Below are 23363 nucleotides of genomic sequence, written 5' to 3'. Positions count from 1 at the left end.
GCAAAATAGCCTGGGAGAAAGCCTTGAGAGGCACTGGGAAAAAGATCGCCGTGGGGGTTCATACTGACCCAGCAGCTGATGAGGGGGACTGAAACCTAGAGTTTTTTTTTCCTGAGAAGGATGTTTTAGTTTATCCCTGAAAGGGAAAGTTTTTGGTTTGGCTGGAGGGCTAGAACCACTCATCCAATGGGGAAACAGAGGCCCTGGTCAAAGCTGATGATAGCAAGGGAAGCAGCATTGCCATCTCCAAGCATTCAAAAATCACGAGTCAGGCCACAAAAGCCATAAGATTGGCTTAAAAATTATAAGATTTTAACCAAATTGGATGTTTGGGTTCTTATTATATGTTCTGGTTTCTGAGCTGTTAGGAGTCACTTTTGCAATCTTTTATTTGCAATCATGAGAGCTAGAAACCTTTTTTTAAAAGAACATTGAGATTCTCTCATAATCACCTGACTCCAGGAGCTGGGGCTTTAAAAAAATCACCAGGTATTGGTAGACTCAAAAAAAAAAATATGAATTGGCAATACAGAGTAAGCCATATTCTCACATGGTGATAAAGCACCCTTTGTATTGTGCTGAATTTAAAAGTGACTTTCTGTTATCAATGTGATAATATACTGAGTTTAAAAGGAAACAATCGAATTCTCAATATAAAGCTATTGTGTTGAAATATAAAGAGGACACAATGAGAGGAATAATGCCTGCAGCTGTTATTTATAACACACTAGAATGCTGTTTTCATTGTTCTAAGATTTCCCATCATATGAAACCTTTCTAATTACCTGGCTGAAGTGATGATTGATTAAGGAAGCCAACACTTAAAGCAGCAAATAATGACTGATGATATGAGTGCAGAGAGGCCATTAGTTTGTTTGAAGGGAGAATAGAATACAGTTGTCAGAGAAATGAACAAATACAGTGGGGCTTAGGACTGGAGGAATAACCATTATTACTACATTTCCTTTCATTAATTAAACATAAAACAAGTTCCTAAATATATGATAAGCTATATTTATAAAAGCCATACTGTAACCACAGTTTTAAAGCAGTTCCGTTTACAGTTTTGTTGTTACATGAAATATGTGCAGGTGACATTTTAGAATAAATAAAGTCAGCAGAGTTATGCTGGTTTCCACCACTTGGAGATATGTCTTGCTTTCTCTAGAGAGTTTGGGCCCAGTTAAGTGAAGTACTTAAGCATGTGCCTAACTAGGCATATATAAGTAGTCCTATTAAAAAGAATGGGATTACTGATGTGCTTAAAATTAGGTACATGCTTAAGTATCTTTCTGAATTGGGGCCCAAAGCATTTAAGCATGTGCTTAAGTCTATCTTTATTCAGCAAAGCACTCAAGTTCATTAACTTTGGCACAGGCTCAAGTCAATGGAATATAAGCACTTGCCTGTATTTAAACAGGTGTTTAATGCCTTGCTGAACAGGGATGGACTGATGAACGGGAACTAAAACTGGTTGAAAGTTTATATGTATTTGCCAGGAACAAATTGTAGAGAAATGAAAAGTTTCTATTTTAATTTTTTTCATGGATTTAGAAACTAATTTGTCAACAAAATAAAAATCATTTTCCCTTCTAAGTTTTCTTCCCATTTCCCTACTTTTTGGCATCTTTTTTTCTACAGGAAAAGGGGATGGGAGGGAAAAGTTATGAAATGTTGAGTTTTCAAAAACAAAACCCCCAATTTTTATTTTTGGTTAAATTAAATACATAAAAATGGAAAATTCCAGCTGAAATAATTTTTGCAAAATATTTCATTTTGGATTAAAAAACATTGATTGTTTTAATGAAATGCTTTCAGCTCTAAGGTTGGTGATGGAGCCTTCAGTTATGTTGGTGAGCACGTACTCTCAAAAATAGCTCCTTTGACGACAATAAGAATACTCACATGAGTCACTGCTCACCAACATAGTAAAAAATGCACAAAAGTAGACCTGTAATTAAAAGAAAATCCTGTCACTTTAAACTATATTGTTTTCACCATTTTATGATAAATATCATATATAAAACAAAGGTAAGAGAAAAAAACAATGCAACATTTGTATTAAGAAACATTTTATTAACAAAACAGTAAATTCCACTTGCTTAGCATTTCCAATAATGGATAAATTGGCTTTGCAACAAATCAAAAAAATTCGTTAATATCTATCACAGAAAGCACTATAAGGTTAGGGCATTGGGCCTCTTTTTTGATTTCTTGGGGATGAAATCATTTCACATATTATTTTAGTGTTTTGTTAAAAAGGCAAAACTATACAGTAATAGAAATGAAGCTATCTCAGTCAAACACATAAGATTGTTATAGATATGGAATCCAATTTTTGTTAGGTATGTTAGGTATTAAAATGTTTAAAACATTTTAATTCAGTTACTGAAACTTCTGATGCTCTTACACTTCTATGCATCTTCATTGTTAAATCATGAAATCAAAGAGAAAAAGGAGAACCTCCAGAAAGAGTTGTAAATAATGTTTGCTTTAACAGTTGTACACCCTTTATTCCTTGATATATTTATTTAGTTAAAATATTCACTTACTGGCATGTTGAAAGATAGCCTGGTTGCACCTCCTAGGCTAATACAGTCAATACCAAGCTGGAAAGAAACATTTCAATCTGCCCAAAGCATACATTGTACCATCTCAGAATTCCTATATACAGGTTATCTTTGCCCTTCCATATACCTTTCAGTGCTGGAAATCTCAGTTCTGAACATTACCTGGCAGTCAACTTATTTTTTCCCCACTGACTAAAAACATCATGATTTTAATATTGATCTTGAATATACCTATTCCTTGTCTTTCCCAGAATACAGCTGACTAACAAAGGTGGGGGAAGTGAAGAATGCCACAGGAGAACAATGATCTATTTTTTTTTTGAATGGATTAAAAAAAATTCTGTGCAATCTCACTTTCACTTTCTGCAAACAATCATAAAAATAAAAATCCCATTACATATACACTATGATACGCACCACAATTTGTTTGGCAACCACAGTGGCATTCTCAGATATATGTCCTCTCTGTCCAAGATAGATCGCTGTACCAGTTCCCACATTTTTCATCAGCTACAGTGAATAACACACAAGAAGATATGTTGGCCCTGCTGTTTAAAGCTAATTTTAAATTCTTTTTCCTGTCTGTAAATTGTGAATATCTATATTTCTCCTAGGAGGCCTTCCAATGATTCAGAAGATTTCTGTTGAACTACTCTCTCTGTCTAATGTATTCTCTTTGTACCTCTGTATAAGTGATATGTTAACTCTATGATTTATTGCTGTGAACCCAATGAACAATATTAATAAAACCTTAATGTATAAATCTATAACATTATGATATTTAATATGTGCTTAACTAATATATGCAGCAATTAAATTTTATTTTAAAATATGATCACTGATCAACTTATATTTCATCGCCAGGTTATGTATCATGTAATACTATGGAATCAACTTAGCTTAAAATACTTTCTCATATGACAAAATGCAAACCTTTGAAAAATGTTTAGCAAGATGCATCTCAAGTTATTTATTTATTTATTTATTTATTTATTTAGGGGAAGGGTAATTCCTCAGTGGAAGTAATTTAAAGTGGTAGACCTTTTTAGGTCTCTTACCAACCAACTGTGTAGTAAAAGAATGCCAAATACATGCCGTATGATTCCTATTAAGATTCACAAGGAATTAAACTTTTTCATAGTTTCCTGGGGAGCAAGATTTCTGTAAAGGAAAACAGACTATTCAGTGATGTAACCTTGATTACAGCCCAAAAGTCACTTTACCTTGCTAAATGATAACTCGTTTATGAATGTGATACATTTATGGGAAAATCTGCAATTCTGATTGACTTTATTGATGTACATTGGGAGCAGGGGATGGGAACTAGAGGGGAGAGGAAAGTTACAATAGATATATATTTTTTGCTTTTTAATCCACTTCTTTCATACAAACTACTATAACTGAATTGCAACAGAATAGAGGCTGTACAGGTAAGAAAAAAATTAGCTGACTCTTATGTACATTCATACACATCCCCTTAGTATAATCACTACACTGTAAATTTTAAAAAAAAGGAAGAAATTTGTGACAATTTATAGTGGCTGCAAAAAACTGAATTTATGTCTGTTGCTCCAGATGTCATAAAACTTTCTATATCTAGGAACACTTAAAACATTGAGTTTACCAAAAATGGCTGAAGAGCAGATATAGTTTGCATTTTCTATACAACAGGCTATAAAACATCACTTATCACGGTCCAGAAAGCACATATAGATGTGTTTTATATAAACATATGTAATAACATATTAAGCGTGCATGAAAATTTCCCAATGATTGCATCTATGTTTGTTTGCTTTTTGTGAAAATGTGCCTTATATTCCACATTTTTTTGTTTTGTTTTTGAAAATAAGGCCTCCATACTATTTCCTCACAACCAGAAAGGGGCTTTTTGAAAATGTTTTTACATAAGTCTTCAGAAAAGCCAGCACTTCATTTCAAATGCAAGTTTCCAATCAGTTTCACTGCACCAGGTGGCAAACTTTTTATGTTTGCTTGTTGAGTCACCATATATAATGACAGTCTTCTCTGGCAATAAGACTAACTTACTTCTCAAGAAAGCGCTAGCACTTTGGCTAAATCCAGAATCATAGGTAGCTTCTTTTTTTTTTTCTGTATGTGTGTGTGTGTGTGTGTGTCTGAGTTTTGTTTTTTTATTTAGTTTGTTTCATATTGTGCCTTGATGTTGTAGTAATACTCGTTGCTTTATGAATGCGTGGTATCATCATTGTCTTTCAGAAATGTTCCAGCAACATAAAGACAGGCAGAGTAAATGAAAACACTGTGGATATTTAGAAATTTATTGGCTCCTGTTTCTGAAAAACAAGAGCATGAAATGCTTGTTTTTAAAACAGTCTTTCCTTTCTGATTGCGTTCCCTGTCTTCTTTTTTTTTATGTGCTTCATAAAAAGTAAAGTAAATAAGTTTGTATTATGTCTCAGATAAAATGAAGACTATTTCTATACAAGTGTTCTCTTAGATGTTGGGATCAGACATAGTATTCCTTATCCTTATTTTTCTTGTTCTTGTTGGAACTTTTAGCACTGTTGGGCTGTTTTTCCTTAATCACAGCCCCATTGGACTGTGCTGAGTTACTGATGTAGTTTCGACTCTCATCTACATGGTACGAGCCTTCATCTCTGTTTCTGTACTTGTACATGGCATAAAGAAGGATTAGGATACACAGTGCCGCTGCTGCAACGATTCCAACCACCATGCCTGTTGTGCTGCTGGATTCTCGAATTACTTCAGCTGAGCCTGGGTATTCTCTTCCTCCTGCTCTGGTAGGATTTGCTGTAGGTAGATGATGAAACAAGGGAGAGGTTATTATTGAGTTTGCACACTGCAATTTTTAACTCTGATCTACCTGCTACAGCCATGTATCAGTCCAATAGCACTCACTTGTGCAGGCAAAGTAGATGTTTGTCAAATGTACAATACCAATGCCTCGTGATCACTGAAAAGCACTGAAACACTTGGGTATAGATCCTGCAGCCAATTTCTTTTTCATGCCTATCAATTTGATTAAACAGGCTTTTAAAATAAAAGACCTGAAAAGCTCAGTTTAACCCTTAAAAACAAATTTGTCCTATTGCATTTATTTTACTGCAAAGTGTCCTTAAATGTTTTGAAGTAATAGGCGCATCGTGATAATAGAATATTGATGCTTGGAGGCAGGTCCATTTAAGAAAGCATCTCTCTCTAGTATGAGAATTACAGGAAATATTCTGCTTGCAAAATATTTCACTAATAAACTAATCTGTGCATGCAAAAAAGGCTACTTTAAAATTATAGGGCCAGATTCTCAGCAGGGTTGCAAAATATCTCACTACAGCCTGTATCACAAACTGTCTCCCCACATCTCCACTCCCTTCACTGGTTTCTGCCCTCCTTTCACATTAAGTCCCTGCTACTTTTCTCCCTTTCAAGGTACTATGTAGCTCTGCCCTCTCTTCTCAAATCAATTTCCATGCCCCCGCTGCTCTGTACGCTCCAGCCAAACCTCTCTCTTATCTGCTCACTTTTCCTCTTTCACCCACTCCCACTTCTTTCAAGCTGCCCTTTATGGTTGGAACAGTCTCCCAAGTAATAACATTAGCTTTAATAACATTTTTAAATCTGTTAAGTATGGGCTCTATCCTCTAAATACTCACCACTATTTCATGAAGCATTCAAGCTGACAGACCAGACTCTACTCTGCACTATTCAGTTTTGATCTGCATTGTATTAACTTGTGTAAAGTCTTCTGGGTAGCAACTGTTATTTGTTTGGCACTTTCTACCTACTCAACATTGCTTGGCATATATCAATAGCACTAGTAATAGATCATTTATGTGTCATTTTGGAGTTTAACACCTATCCATGGTATATATAATATATACTATATTATAGATGATTTTATTTATTTACTTATTGTAACTTCCTGAATGAGAAGAGGTAGGTTAACATACCTGGAGTGTCTGTGCTTATGTACAAAGCGATCACCTTTTAAAACATACCAATTATGTCCTAGATAAAGGTGAGGTCACCTTGATATTTGCAGAATTCCCTATAATTATACCAGTACTTTATACCCCAGAAGCTGAGGGCAGCATAGCTATGACACTTCCAGCCTCAGCTGGTTCCAAAAGCAAGAAAAAAGGATGGTGAATTGAACCTAGATATTCCACTGAGCAGAGTAGAACACTGTTATTAGGCAACCAGGCTGGCTCTTAAAAGCTGCTTTTTAAATAATTACGCATGGCTAAAAATGCTGTCAGTATGATATAAATATTAACTAAAGTATTATTAAAAGCACTAGTATGAGAATGCATTCATAATGCTAGATTTATCAGGCCTCCCCTCAAACCAGCATTTTAGAAAAGTGCAGTAATTGTTGGCAAACCTTTTGCTAGCGGTATACAAACTGACACTAGACCCTAAAGCCTTCTTTAACAATGTGCAGACAAGATGTGAGACTCATTTTAAAAACACTGAATTAAGGGTAATGCCACGCAGATTATAAATATTGGTAAGATGATGGCAACAAATTCTGACAACCTGAATGGAAAACAGCAACCAGCTCAGGGCATCTACAATTGGTTTATGAAGACAGACAGACAGACATGCACAAAACAAAAGTCTTTTTTGCTTGGCATTACCCACAATTTACTCATTAATTATTTGTGTTCTTACTTTTAAAACAGCACTTTCTGGCACAGTTACCCTATCCTAATGTATCTATTTAGATATAGGTATATAGATTGTGACAGACCCAGACCAGTGGGGTACAGGAGTCTGGTAGAGGGCAAATATACTGGTCACTGGATGAGTAGTTTTCTGTTCCCTGAGTGACCAGAGTAGGGGCTGCACTAGAGTAATCAGGAACCTGCTAGAACCAGTTAAGGCAGGCAGGCTAATTAGGACACCTGGAGCCAATTAAGAAGAAGCTTCTAGAATCAATTAAGGCAGGCTAATCAGTGTACCTGGGTTTTAAAAAGGAGCTCACTTCAGTTTGTGGTGTGAGTGTGAGGAGCTGGGAGCAAGAGGTGCAAGGAGCTGAGAGTCCGAGGGTGTGCTGCTGGAGGACTGAGGAGCACAAGCGTTATCAGACACCAGGAGGAAGGTCCTGTGGTCAGAATAAGGATTGTGTTTGGAGGAGGCCATGGGGAAGTAGCCCAGGGAGTTGTAGCTGTCATGCAGCCGTTACAGGAGGCACTATAGACCGCTGCAGTCCGCAGGGCCCTGGGCTGGAACCTGGAGTAGAGGGTGGGCCCAGGTTCCCCCCAAACCTCCCAATTGACCTGGACTGTGGGTTCTCTCAGAGGGGAAGGTCTCTGGGCTGTTCCCCAACCCACATAGTGAATCTCTGAGGCAAGAAAATCTGCCAATAAGCACAGGACCCACCAAGATAGAGGAGGAACTTTGTCACAAGATATAGAGATATAGATAGATATTACATTACAAGATAACATTTTCTTGTGCTGAAAGGACTGAGGCAACACACTGAAAAACCTAAAAAAACCCAGCCCTGGAATAAATGTTAATGATTGCCCAGCAGTGAGTACTATTTGACTATAGTTTGTATGTTGGTAAAATTGGCTACCCTATGGCTACATATAATGCCTTGAAATATGATTTCAAAACATCATAAGGCTTTATTATGTAGTGTTATAATTTTTCTCAAAATAATATGCTTTCAAGGTGTATGCCAACTTCCTAAGCAATTGGAGTCCATCTCAAAGCAAACACTGACTACAATAGGCTCTGTTTCTTGATTACACCAACTGTCATAGATGGAAATTCTCCTATTCTGAGTGTGTCACTAATTGTATTACAGAAGACAATGCACTGTTGCTGAATAAAGACTCTTGAGTATTTTTTTAGTGAACTAAAATGAGACAAAGACTTATCTTACTGTATGTGATTTCACAAAATTAATTTCTGCCTGAAAAGGAATGGAACCTACTGAATAAACTCTTGTCGCTACCTGGTGGACTAAAAAGCTGTTCTTTTTCCTTCAAATACAGACATCTGTAACAAATGCTGTCAATTAATTTCACTATTAATGTCCACTAAATGACATCTCGCAGCTTGCATATATAGGAGACCATTCTTTGATCACTGAAGCCTGAGGAAAGCAAATAAAAAATATTATTTCCAAGTTACCTAAACCCATTTCTTTTAAGTATATTTTCACAATTATCTCACCAACTCCATTTATCTAAAGAAGACACAACCATTTAATTAACATTTCTTAAACTTACTACACTTTCAAAGTTTTTGCTAATTTGGGGTTTGTGATTAAAACAAGTTATTTTGTTTTATTTATGCTTTTGTAAAAAGAGTAATGTGGCTCCCAGAGCAGCTATAGGGAGATGGAGCAGTGTCCATGGACAACCTTTGCCACGCTGAACAGACCTGCTCTTCTGTAGTCTCCATTAGTGTCTCCTCAAAGACATTCAGAACTGTCACCCTAGGTCATCTATGAAACTGCAAAATAAAGCCAATAACTACACAGACCGTTTGGATTTCAGATAATAAAAATAAAGGTGATAAATCTTTAAGAAATAAAAAGCCACACACAAAAATTGAAGCTGCCTTGATTGAATTTAGGATGGTTCAGCGAGGAGCAAAAGAAGAACATAAAACTGGTGTGCATATCATCCCAGTGATAGGAAATACCAGCCGTCCCATCTTGCAATGATCCTTTCTCAGAACAATTGACAAGATGTGTATATTGACTTTTCCTCATTAAGAGTCTTCTTGCAGTTTTAGGAGATCAATTTTGAATTCCTTTTCTACCATATGTTTGAAAAATCTTGTATGAAATAATCACAATTGGCCACAGTTCTATACTGTGTCAATACGGATTAGAACATTATTATAATTCTTGGCTTCCCTTAAAAATGGTTGTACATTTAAAGGGAAAAAATTGACTATTTGCAGTGTTCAGTTTTCATTAATCCTGTGAAAACAAAATTGGAAATGAAGGCTCCCCCGGTGTTTGTGAATTTAAACTAGCCCGCATGTTAAAAAACAAAACAAAAAACAACCCCTTCTTCCCTTATAGTCATGTTTTCACACAAACAGAGTTTAGGAACTTACAAGAAAAGAATATATAAATGCTACATTTGCAATGAGGCATGAAAGAAATTATTTACATGCATGCAGTAATTTGCACTCTTCGAATGTGTTTGTTCTAGAGCTGCGGCAAACTATTTGCAGGCTATTCAGATTCTCGTGAGCAAGATTCTCTGGGTTTATGAGTTCACTGCAGTTCACACATTAGATTGTCTCATTAGGAAGCATGTGTCTGAAAAAAATCCATGCACTTCCCATTGCATTGGCAGGGGAAAGCAAGCATAAACCTGCAAGTGTAGAGCTAGACTCTGATTTGGACTATATGCCTTCAATCACATAAATCCCTATGTTGGTTACTCATACCCTGGGTCCGAGACACAAAGGGAAGTACTGCATGCCTACTTACTGCTCAACCTGGATCCAGTGGCTGGGGATGCAAGGGAGGAATGGAGCTTTGTTTCTGGGTCCCTAGTGTCATTCAATCCAGCAATGGATGAGCTGGAATGGGGAGGTTTCAGAATTTGTTGTTTTTTAACCCCAATAACAAATTTCTACTCCAGCCCCCTGGGATCAGATGTTGGCTGTGTGTGTGTTCTTTCAGCATGCTGTCCCAGCTCTACGCAGATAGCGGAGATAGCAGACTTTGATTTAACTGCCCAATAAATCCACAGACTTGGTTTTCAGTGAAGGAACTTGGCCAGGTTTATTGCCAACAAAGCACGGTATTGATGCCCTATACTTGCTACAAATACATTTAAGGCATGTGTGCCCCTGACAATAGACTCACTCAGTCATTTGTATTGGTATCTTCCCTTTTTAGTATTCTGATCAATCTTCACTTTTTGATGGGGGAGGAGCAGAGGTTGCATTGGCAATTTTGATTGATCAGCAAAGTCAAATGGTGGCTTTTATATAGTAAAATATTTTCAAATTTGGACATTAAATTTTCCAAAATTTCTCATTTTATAAAATGATAAAAAATGAAAATGAAATAAACTCCAATAAAACTCAGTGGACATTTTTGAAACTGAAGCATCAGTGTATTTTCAAACAGTTTGAGATTCCCCCTCGAGGTCTTTTGATCAGCTCTAGTCTATATTATGGAGTCCTCAATAACGACTCTGCAATGAAGGGTGCATTCAATGTCAGAGGGGAACTCTCCAGCAAAAGATCAGTTCCTGCAGAATGGCCAGCCTGATATCTAAGTAAAGAGCACAGATTATATTACTGAATAATAAAAGAGACCAGGGTAAAATCCTAGCCCTTTTGGAAGTGAATGAGAGTTTTGCTACTGATTTCAATGAGACCAGGATTTCTCTCCATTTCTCTTTTCCTCATCCAGGATGCAGAGAGAATAAAAACTGATCAACCTTGGAGCAGGTGTTATGCATGGAAGAACAGAGCTGTAGTTGTTGTAAAGGGTGGAGAATTTGATGGTTACTTAGAGCATAGGATATAGAGCGACTAATGATTCTAGCTCAGGAGCTGAGCCTGATATGCTGGAACAGATAGTACTTTCCTCTTTGCAACTGTGGGTGATTCCCTGTAAATCTTGCTATCACTAGGAAGCTATTACATGTAAAGGTAAACATCTGTGCCTTAGATATTATATATAGCTTGAGTGCTAGTACTCACGTACGCACACCCCACTCTAGATGTTCTATTATAATGTTGGAATACAGAGAAAGTATACAGTACAGACAGGAAGAAAAGGGCTCTCACACACAATTTGCAAGCACCTTATATTTGCACCCTGTCCTGGGGCAAGTATACCCCGTCGCCCTGTGGAGCGGGGAAAGAGGTGTTATAGCCCCACGGCTGAGTCCATCAGACCATCCTTAGCCTCAGGATAGTATGGTCTAGGGGCTAGAGCCAATATGGCTGTCCTTCCCCACAGGGTGGTGTGGCCTAGTGGCTTGAGTCAATATGGCTGCACTTCCTCGCAGGGCTGCACAGTTTGATGGCTACTGGGGGATGGGCCACCATCCAGGGGGCTGTTGGCCAGGGTAGGGGGACCCAGGCCCTCCCTAGTCCACCGGGTCCCAGCCCAGGGCCCCGACAGTGGCAAGTGTATTCGCCACTGGGTCAGCAGGGATCTAACCAAAAAACGCTGACTTAGTTCCTGGTCTTACAACCAGATCAATGTCTAGTTCCCCTGAGCTACTTCCTACTGTGTCTTCCAATGGCATGGTCTGTAGGTCTCCTGGGTCTCCAGGGTCTGTGGCCTGTGAAGCTCCCGATGGTTCCAATGTCCCCTGAGCGTCTGCAGGCAGCTGAGTGTCTTTCTGGACCTTGGCGGGAGCCTGCAGCATGTGTCCTCTCTCTTCGGCGGTCAGCCCTGACTGAGCTGGGCTACTCCCTTTTATACTAACACTACAGTTAGAGCGTGCCCAGCATGGGTGAGGTGGCGTGGCTTCCTCTGTTCAAAGTACAGGGTTAACCTCTGCTTGTCCAGTGCCGGAAAAGTACACCCTATCACACAACCATAAAACAGGTAGCTATAGTTGTAAATATGGGTTCTGCATATGCTCATGTACAATTTGTGGGTGTAATTTAGTAAGGAAAACTTGGGATGCAGAGAAAGTAATGATTCTGGTTCATGTGCTGAGCCTGATGTGCTGGAGCAGATAGCCATATCCTTCTCGGCAACTGTGAGCGAGTGCCCTGAAGTCTTCCTGTCCCTAGTAGATTTTGGCACCCATTGGCCTGATTCTTTAAGGCTTTTTTACACTGCTCTGAGAGTGTAAAGAGGCCTTAAAGTGGTACAAATGAGAATTAGATCTGGTGTTTCTTCTCATTATTTTCATTTGGTTTTCTCTCTCTCTAGCATCTGCCTTACTTTTGCTGCTTTCAGTCTATTCTAAAAAATGTTAGTGTTTCTGATGTTAAATACCAGCAAGAAGTCTACTCTCACTGCCCCCATTCTCACCTCTAATTTCTCCCTTGTCTGTTATTACTAATATCTTTGTTCACTTGGCAAGATTTTATTTTGGCCACTTTCTGGATAGTTTCCCCAAACTCTCACTGTTCTAACCCTTCCTTCTTCCAAACAGTGTCTGAAACAAAGTAAATTTATTATGAATGCTTAATGGCTCTCATTCACCACTGCATTACTCCAACTTTGTGCCAGTGGAGATACCTTGGCATGGAAATTGTGCAAAGTAGTAACAATTCAGGCCCAGTACCTCAGCTATAAACTTTACAATACTAATTGACAAAGCATTCTAATTGTTGTATTAACACATCAGTCAAAGCGAAGGTAATAACAAATGGGAATGGGGAAAGGTTTCATTTCACAAACACATACATATACACATTACATGTTAATGGTAACATTGTTTCACTGCTGCTAGGAGATTGTTTGGGCCAAACAATCCAGTGCATAAGAAAATATATGCCTTAGACATAGCCAATCAGCTTTAGGAATAATATCAAAGTGTTGCTTGAGGGAAACAATATATCTGCATTAATTTTCTATATGCTTAAGCCTCTAGTAATGCATCATTTAATTTCAAAGAAGCTGCAGCAACTCAGTAATTTAGACCTAACAAACTAAACACTCTATAGTTTGATTCAAGGGAACAGAATCTTACAATTATTTTAAAAGACCAGTCCTACAAATAGAAAACTTAATTTCATAGAATCATAGAATCATAGAATATCAGGGTTAGAAGGGACCTCAGGAGGTCATCTAGTCCAACGCCCTGCTCGAAGCAGGACCAATTCCCAACTAAATCATCCCAGCCAGGGCTTTGTCAAGCCGGGCCTTAAAAACCGCCAAGGAAGGAGACTCCACCACCTCCCTAGGTAACGCATTCCAGTGCTTCACCACCCTCCTAGTGAAATAATGTTTCCTAATATCCAACCTAGACCTCCCCGACTGCAACTTGAAACCATTGCTCCTTGTTCTGTCATCTGCCACCACTGAGAACAGCCGAGCTCCATCATCTTTGGAATCCCCCTTCAGGTAGTTGAAGGCTGCTATCAAATCCCCCCTCATTCTTCTCTTCTGCAGACTAAACAATCCCAGTTCCCTCAGCCTCTCCTCATAAATCATGTGCTCCAGACCCCTAATCATTTTTGTTGCCCTCCGCTGGACTCTTTCCAATTTTTCCACTTCCTTCTTGTGGTGTGGGGCCCAAAACTGGACACAGTATTCCAGATGAGGCCTCACCAAGGTTGAATAAAGGGGAACGATCATGTTCCTCGATCTACTGGCAATGCCCCTACTTATACAGCCCAAAATGCCGTTAGCCTTCTTGGCAACAAGAGCACACTGTTGACTCATATCCAGCTTCTCGTCCACTGTGACCCCTAGGTCCTTTTCTGCAGAACTGCTACCTAGCCATTCGGTCCCTAGTCTGTAGCCGTGCATGGGATTGTTCCGTCCTAATTGCAGGACTCCGCACTTGTCCTTGTTGAACCTCATTAGGTTTCTTTTGGCCCAATCCTCTAATTTGTCTAGGTCCCTCTGTATCCGATCCCTACCCTCTAGTGTATCTACCACGCCTCCTAGTTTAGTGTCATCTGCAAACTTGCTGAGAGTGCAGTCCACACCATCCTCCAGATCATTAATAAAGATATTAAACAAAACTGGCCCCAGGACCGACCCTTGGGGCACTCCACTTGAAACCGGCTGCCAACTAGACATGGAGCCATTGAACACTACCCGTTGAGCCCGACGATCTAGCCAGCTTTCTATCCACCTTACAGTCCATTCATCCATACTTCTTTAACTTGCCGGCAAGAATACTGTGGGACACCGTATCAAAAGCTTTGCTAAAGTCAAGGAATAACACATCCACTGCTTTCCCCTCATCCACAGACCCAGTTATCTCATCATAGAAGGCAATTAGGTTAGTCACGCACGACTTCCCCTTGGTGAATCCATGCTGACTGTTCCTGATCACTTTCCTCTCCTCTAAGTGTTTCATAATTGATTCCCTGAGTACCTGCTCCATGATTTTTCCAGGGACTGAGGTGAGGCTGACTGGCCTGTAGTTCCCCAGATCCTCCTTCTTCCTTTTTTTAAGGATGAGCACTACATTAGCTTTTTTCCAGTCATCCGGGACCTCCCCCGATCGCCATGAGTTTTGAAAAATAATGGCCAATGGCTCTGCAATCTCATCCGCCAACTCCTTTAGCACCCTCGGATGCAGTGCATCCGGCCCCATGGACTTGTGCACATCCAGTTTTTCTAAATAGTCCTGAACCACTTCTTTCTCCACAGATGGCTGGTCACCTTCTCCCCATACTGTGCTGCCCAGTGCATCAGTCTGGGAGCTGACGTGGTTCGTGAAGACAGAGGCAAAAAAATCATTGAGTACATTAGCTTTTTCCACATCCTCGGTCACTAGGTTGCCTCCCTCATTCAGTAAGGGGCCCACACTTTCCTTGACTTTCTTCTTGCTGCTAACATACCTGAAAAAACCCTTCTTGTTACTCTTAACATCTCTTGCTAACTGCAACTCCAAGTGTGATTTGGCCTTCCTGATTTCACTCCTGCATGCCTGAGCAATATTTTTATACTCCTCCCTGGTCATTTGTCCAATCTTCCACTTCTTGTAAGCTTCTTTTTTGCATTTAAGATCAGCAAGGATTTCACTGTTTAGCCAAGCTGGTCGCCTGCCATATTTACTATTCTTTCTACACATCGGGATGGTTTGTTCCTGCAACCACAATAAGGATTCTTTAAAATACAGCCAGCTCTCCTGGACCCCTTTGCCCTTCATGTTATTCTCCCAGGGGATCCTGCCCATCTGTTCCCTGAGGGAGTCAAAGTCTGCTTTTCTGAAGTCCAGGGTCCGTATTCTGCTGCTCTCCTTTCTTCCTTGTGTCAGGATCCTGAACTTGACCATCTCATGGTCACTGCCTCCCAGGTTCCCGTCCACTTTTGCTTCCCCTACTAATTCTTCCCTGTTTGTGAGCAGCAGGTCAAGAAAAGCTCTGCCCCTAGTTGGTTCCTCCAGCACCTGCACCAGGAAATTGTCCCCTACACTTTCCAAAAACTTCCTGGATTGTCTGTGCACCGCTGTATTGCTCTCCCAGCAGATATCAGGGTGATTAAAGTCTCCCATGAGAACCAGGGCCTGCGATCTAGCAACTTCTGCTAGTTGCCAGAAGAAAGCCTCGTCCACCGCATCCCCCTGGTCTGGTGGTCTATAGCAGACTCCAACCACGATATCACCCTTGTTGCTCACACTTCTCAACTTTGAGGGAAACAATTTCTAGCTTTTGTTTGACTTCTAATAAGGGCCAGATCTTGCAGTCCTTACGCAGAGACTGATCTAATTTCCATGGGAGTCAATTGGACCCATTCCACTGATTGTTATGAGATTGGATCAGATTCATAGACCATACTTAAGCAAACTCCTTTCCCTCCCCCGCACCCTTTATTTAATCAGACAAAACTTCACTGAATCAAAGGAAGGTTTATCTGTGCCAAGACTAGGGATTTGACCCACAGTGACTTCTGGTTTTACACAACATCTGAGATAATTACAGATCTAGAAGATCATTTCATGGTCATATCAGTGTATTTAGCATTTATGAAAAGTACTGGAAGACTAAATTTCTCTGTTTATCTGCAGATTCATGTAGTTGCATGGACAATGGCAATGCATGCTTCCTTACGCTCCCCTGCCAATGTGCCTCCTTCCTGACCTGGAAGGATCACCCTACTTTTTCAGGAGTGAAAGTATAGATCATTCTTCACTGGAGGTCACTGACCTGTTGCTGAGATGGCCAACAAAGATGCCAGAGAGTGGACAAGTTTTCATGTCCCAGTAATGGGGAAGATTAATTGGATAGAGACCTCTCACTCAGTCACAAATGTGCTATTACAAACAAAGGTAAATAAGATAAAAACAGAAAGACAGATTGATAGAGAGATGGATTCTACATAATTAACCAACTATGAAGCACTTCAAAGCCTGTCCAATGCTATATATCTAAAATATGTTAGCAAAAAAAACATCCAGATAAGGCAGAAATGAAATTAAATAAAAATAAGTACCAATTATCCTCTTTCTTAGAAATAAATCCTGTAGATTTTAATTCTAGATGACACATGGATTGTAAACACAAGTAATTCCTATTGTCCTATTCCATGAATGATGAATGCATCTGACTCTGAATGCTATGAAGATACAGGTACATTCATTTACTGGTTAATAATAAAGAATTGCAAAAGGTTTTTAATGACACAATCCCTACTCTCATATTTTAGTTGTATATGCACTGTACATTGTGATACAAATCATTTTATTACCTGATGCAAAGCAAAATTGCTTCCTCTAAGAGACCATGGTCATGTATCCACAGGCAGGTGGTAGTGAGCATTTGCTTTAAGATCGATGCTGTGCTTCACTTAATAATTGCTGTGCTTTGCGTCAGACTTGTTTCTCTTTCTCTCAAGATAACAATTCTATCTTTATGGCTCAAAGCTCTCTGCCTCATATACTTTAAATGAATTAAGTTGCTCTCTGCCTTTTTGTTTTATTGTTGTTTCTCTACATTTTAAGGGTAATATTAGTAAAGAATTCTGGATGTCTTTCTGTAGCATCTCCTTCCTCTTGTTCTTTCTTTTTTCTTTTTCTGTTTCAAATGTATGAATTTTAATTCTTTTTATTTAAAATCCCCACCCCCTCAACAACTGTTAGGATGAGGAGGACGGCAGAGCAGCTGCCTATGGGCTGATGTCAGTGTTTTCTGAGAAAGGGGTGATGTTTCCTAGAGGAAGCATAGGAACGATACACCTTCCAGAAAATGGGTATTATATATCAACCCCTTAATGGATTTTGAGCCAAATCTTCTTCCCAGTACATTGCCCAAGTAACAGGACTGGGGGCAGAAACCCTCCTCCCTGCTGGTTACAGAATGACAGCCCTACCACATCCTCAACGCTGGAATATGCTCCCAGACTCTAACACAGTCAGTGCCTACCTCATCTAACTCCCATGGAGTTGGTTTCATATTATGCAGGCAATGTGAGGGCTTCTAAAATCACTCCTGCTCCTAAAGAACATGAGGAATCATATTCATTTGCTGTGTGTAGGACCTTTTATCTCATGAGCCCTGATTCAGGAAAGCACTAAAGAACATAATTAAGTTCCATTGAAGTAAGTCAATGGGACTTAAACACATGATTTCAGCTGCTTATGTGATTTCCAGGAACAGGGCTATAGAATGGGAAGCATGATTTGGTCCTTTATCTGAATTAAGGGCTCTATCCATATTCCAATCAAGATATCCTAGATAACAGCACAATCTATAACAGCTCTGACTTTGAATTCCCTCACACCTGAGTCACAGAAGTATGTTATTTTCCATGGTTTTAAAGAAGAAATATAGCCTTCTTTCTTGGTAGGGCAAGAATTAACTCCTTCAGCAGCATTGTCTAATGTGTCCATTTGTGCTGATTCACTGTTTATAATATGGCTGATTTGTACAAACTACCATAAAGACAGAATAAAGCTTTTGTCTAATCTGCAGAGAATTTATGGGAAATGGTATAAATTACTTGGGTTGTAAACACTTCTGGACAGGGACCATCTTTTTGGTGTATGTGTGTGTCCCATTTGCTGGAGTCCCATGTAGGTGAGGTGAATACCAACCTCAATCCTCCCTCGCCTCCTGCCCCAGTGGAGCTGCCCACGCAAAGCAAAATACTCAGGCTGTGCTACAGGTGCGTATGCATGTGTGCTTATTACAGTGAACACATTTAATAAGCTTGGTTCAATAGTAACTTAGTGATCTTTTTTTTAAAATATTGGCAATCCACAAAAAATGCAATATAATTTGATTGGAGCATGAATGCTCTTAAATGTCTTGAGCCATAAAGATCATGAGTCATAATTTCCCTGCAGTGAGCCTGATTCTGATCTCACTCAAACCCGGTGTTACTTAAACTGGAATGAGCAGAATTTGGCCCAAAATATGTAACACTCTGAACAATGACTAGCTAGGATTTTAACTTTAGGGAGTTTTAAAATCAGGCTCAGACTGAACTGTGTCTTGTTTTTAGGATTCTACTTTCTTCTTTTCATGGAAATGTGCATTGCTTCTTTTCTCTGACTTCATTTCTTCTGTGTAGCAAAATGGATGACTTTCCCTCAATATATGAATGCACCTCTTTGGCTTTTGGATGATGTACTTGAGTGGGGATGCCAGGCATAGGGATATGGATTCCCCCCCCCCCTTTTTTGGTAACTGTACATAAATACTCCAATAATGACAGCAGATTTTTACAAGATTTGCACCAATATCCTCCTCACATCTTAAACTACCCCTAATTAGTGATTATGTCAATCACATCATCATGTCTTACTAACTGTTTATTAGTGCACAGCAACTCAACAATTAGTGATAGGAAATGAAAAACAAAACATGTTTAGAGATGAACTCAGGCTGTTCAGAGTCAGGATTTAGGTTCTGTTCATTAGAGAAAGAGGGATCAAGTGAAGTCTGGAACTGGATCCACAACTCAAAATTTGTTGGTATTCAGATTGGGGTTATGGTTTTTAATCCATCTCTTATCCTATTTAACTGACCTGCAGGGGAAATGTAGGCAGGTAGGAAGTAACGAATGTGCACTGTATACCACACACACTATTCTGCCTCCAAGACAAAGACATTACCATGAGAACTACCTGGATTCACTGAAATAAGCTGGTAGACCAGCTGTTAATAGTAGTGCTTCCACTTTTGATGTTTGACAATCCACTGCCTCCATATCCTTCACTACTGGGTCTACTTCCTGCAAGGTTCTGAACACTCCAGCCAAGATGTATGAAAGTAAGCACACACTTATGTACTTTGCTAGATTGGGGCCAGAGTGCTCAGCACCTTGCAGGATTGAGTCCCTAGTGTCTCTCTCCACATGTTGGATCCTCACATGATAACATGTAAATCACTAATCCTATTCCTCTGTCTAAAAAAGGAATCAGTGTTGAAAAGGGGCCCTAAAAACTAGCTGATGATGGCTTCCCACAGCTCCCATTGGCCAGGAATGGTGAACCGTGGCCACTAGGAGCTGTGGGGGCCATGCCTGTGGACGGACAATGTAAATAAAATGTTTCGCAGCCCGCCAGTGGATTAGCCTGATGGGCCACGTGCCAAAGGTTGCCGACCCCTGAGCTAGACTGTTCTCAGAGGTGGCAGAAGACAGAACAAGGCGCAATGGTCTCAAGTTGTAGTGGGGGAGGTCTAGGTTGGATATTAGGAAAAACTATTTCACTAGGAGGGTGGTAAAGCACTGGAATGGGTTCCCTAGGGAGGTGGTGGAATCTCCATCTTTAGAAGTTTTTAAAGCCTGGCTTGACAAAGCCCTGGTTGGGATGATTTAGTTAGGGTTGGGCCTGCTTTGAGCAGGGGGTTGGACTAGATGACCTCCTGAGGTCTCTTCCAACCCTAATCTTCTATGATTCTATAATTCTAATACAAAGAAGTTTTCACTTGGAAATATGCCCCCGCCAATGCTCCCACTCCTGTATATTCTGGTTGCAGTCATTAAAACAGCCAAATGACACCTTTACCAATCCCATTTGTGATGAGGCTTTGAAGTGTTGAGGATCAATTCTAATATAAGCATTGTTATCTGCAGGTAGCTTAAAAATTGTTACAGCATGTCCACACATTTGCACCAGCTGACACTCTTTTTTCCAAGACATCCAGTGACACATATCAATGGGCCTAATTTAGAATTGAGCCCAATATTTTTAACTCTGCTCATCTGGTCCAATACCTCGAATAGCTAAAGTGGCTTTGCTTTTATTTGATCCATTTTGGACACATATTCACCTCTTTACATTTTTTTTGTGTGTGTGAAAGCTTCAGTAGCTGCACACTAAATTCCAGCCCATTATAATTGGATCAAATGAGCTGTGTGGCGCTATTCCTAATTGAAACTCTATAGAAAGCTGTGGTCTGCACAGGGCCTGGGAGAAGGTAGAACAAAGCCTTTAATGTGCAAAGTGGAGATTTGCCAGCCATCACTTCACAGCTCATCAGGTGGAATTAGCAGACTATTCTGGGCCTTCTTTTTGGACTGGTTTCTAGGAAACAAAATTTTTCACAACTTGCATACAAAACAAAATTATGAAGTGTTTTATGCTTTATTACTTCATTTATTGGATGAAGCAGCCAGGGAAATTTAGAGGATATTATTATTATTATTATTTGGGGTAAGTAATGATTGCAGAGGGGAAGGGGGTGAGAATATATTGTAGAAAACATAACATGTTGCCTTTCCTTGCTAAACATAATGCAAATAAAATATGTTCACTAAGTTTTGCATGCTAATAAATTTGTTATGACTTCATCCAATTATGGCACATTTAGCAGTTTGTACACCACAGTGAAATCTGCAATTATAATTTTTGTGACTTTGTGTTCTAGACATGTTTATGGGATTGCAGTTTAGCAGCTCCTAATCTGTGCTACATTTTTATATCCCATATGAAATTTGTTGCAAGTCACATACCCACATTTATTATTTAGAAGACAGGTTCACAGAAAGCAAAGCTGATGGTGATACACCAGAGCTAGCTAGCAGCCCTGAACTCTGCAACACATTTCTCTCAGGAGATGAAGCCCCAGTTTTAAAATAAATCTAGTTAATCAATAATTTAACTCAATCAATATGTTTATAATAACCATCAGCTGTATGTAGAGCAGGCTGTCACCATTTCCTTTTCATTTATAGAAGATTTTGTAATCCAATTTGTAGACCTTAGCATTAAAGAGGTTTTTTTTTGGATGGATCTCTCCTAGTTCTAGAAAGACCATGCTGTTACAGCATTTATTCAATGAGCGTTTAAAAAAAGACGTGTGCATGAGTGGAACTAAGAGCTTTGGCTTAAACTAGGGAAATTACGAGCAAACATTATGTAAACATCCTCATATGGCTCGGTCAGTACACTTCAGCTGAGTGTGGTCCCTGTCCATTGTCACAGCATCCCTGCTGTGCAAGCTCCATGTCCTCTTGGGAGTTCCAATTATGCCACATTGTCTCCCCTCTCTCCGTTACGCTAATGTGGGTCCTTCCCTGGCTGAATGGATGTCAGAGAGCCAGAGAAGAAATTTAATGGGATCTCAGCCCACAAGCGTCTGAAAATGATGCCAGGAGATAAGAACATATTATCCTGAAACCCTCCGCTTCACAAAAGCAGATACTAGAAAAGATGAGCAGAGCAGCAATGAACCTCTCTGTGAAGCAACCCCAGTATCTACAGTCACTTGAGGGGAGAGACCTCAACCATGCCAGCTCCAGAGGGCAGGAGGAACCCATTTAAAAATATTGCCAACCCCAAGCTTTCAAAAATCAAGAATCAGCCCTCTCCCAAATCATGAGATTGACTTAAAAATCAGAAATTTTCTAGTAATAATAGTAATATGGGGGTTCTTTTCTTTGCCTTCTGGTTTCTGAGCCTTTAGGCTGCACTTGCTACTGTTTTCAAGCTTTTCAAGGGCAGAACACTTTTTGATTAAATGAAATCTCATGCAATCTCCTTTTGTTTCCCCAGCCACTGGGGCTTTAAGACAATCACCAAATATCACAAGACTCATGATAAGATCATAAAAGCACTGCATTTCCCTCCCACAAGTCCTAGGCAGTCTACACTGGGGGCCAGACTGCAATACTCCTATTCACACTGAATAGTACTCTGTTCCACAGATAGTAGTCTCATTGAAATCAGTGAGGCTCATAGAATAAGGTGCTATTCAGGGTAGGTAAGGCCATTACAATCTGCCTGAAAGGGAGCTGTGCTGGGGAGTTACTGCTGCTTAGGCCTACAGAAACTCCTTTGGCCCATGCTGCCCTAAAAGGGGACAGGACCAGGCCAACAGCTGGATGGAGAGAGGAAGATGGGCAACTCTTTGAGGAATTGCAGAGTATGGAGGGGAACTCATGTATGGATGTGGATAATATTATCTATCATGCATAAAACAGTCAAGATAATGGGCATTTTGGAGAACATGATTTCTAGCATTGCACTAATCCAGAAATATTTTTAAAGCACTCGCAATTGAGAATGCAACAAATGAAAAAGTGAAACTGTTCTTAAACAAACAGAAAATTAATAGCATTGTTTGATGATGATTGATCAGAAGAAATAGAAAAGCTAATGGACATAAAGCTATCAGCAAGACTGTGTACAAACACCAACATTTGTATTCACTTCTGGGCCATAATTAGGATAGAAATGATAACTTGTCACAAAGCTTTATTTCACTCATGCCTCCCCTACCCCCACCAGCTAAATGAGTATGCAAGGCTCCAGGCCCAGTAAGATTTGTGAGATCTGCAGCCTTGTGCCCCCGGATTAAAATAGCCTCAGAAACGTTTCTGTCTGATCTGTCAGTGACTGATGGTAAAATTTCAGCTGTAGGACTGAGACACTGTACATACATTTTCACTGCTATTGTTTCCTTCAAGGGGGGCAGGCAAGTGTTTTAACACTAGATCACAGACGTAGAGTGGCCACCCAGGCTTGAATTTGCTAATGGGACAGCACTGCCTGATTGCATAGACCTAATTTAGCAGCTGGCCAGGGATGAGCTAAGAGCCACAAAAGAGAAGAATGTTATATAGTGTTGATCCATGATGGGCAAATGACAGAGTTCCTATCCTCAAGAATTTGAAAATAAGAAGGAAATACCAGAATAAATCGTGGAAATTTATTTTCACTCTGAAGTGTACAGAAACTCTAGCCTCAGTGCCTGTGTGTCCTG

At 39.7% G+C, this 23363-nt stretch overlaps 1 protein-coding gene across 49 annotated transcripts in view; it reads right to left on the bottom strand.

Annotated features, from left to right (window-relative positions):
- Positions 1 to 2055: 2055 nt before the first annotated feature.
- Positions 2056 to 23363, bottom strand: part of NRXN1 (neurexin 1) — a 1213652-nt gene continuing 1192344 nt past the window's right edge. For all 49 annotated transcript variants that reach the window (XM_042861199.2, XM_042861202.2, XM_042861206.2 and 46 more), the window contains one exon: positions 2056 to 5360. In XM_042861199.2, coding sequence (XP_042717133.1) covers positions 5056 to 5360 — 305 coding nt within the window. In that variant the 3' untranslated portion in view covers positions 2056 to 5055. The remainder of the gene's footprint in view (positions 5361 to 23363) is intronic.

This window comes from Chrysemys picta, chromosome 3, assembly GCF_011386835.1.
Source record: "Chrysemys picta bellii isolate R12L10 chromosome 3, ASM1138683v2, whole genome shotgun sequence".
In the NCBI taxonomy this organism is placed as follows: domain Eukaryota; kingdom Metazoa; phylum Chordata; order Testudines; family Emydidae; genus Chrysemys; species Chrysemys picta.
This window is presented reverse-complemented; position numbering and strand designations above follow the sequence as displayed.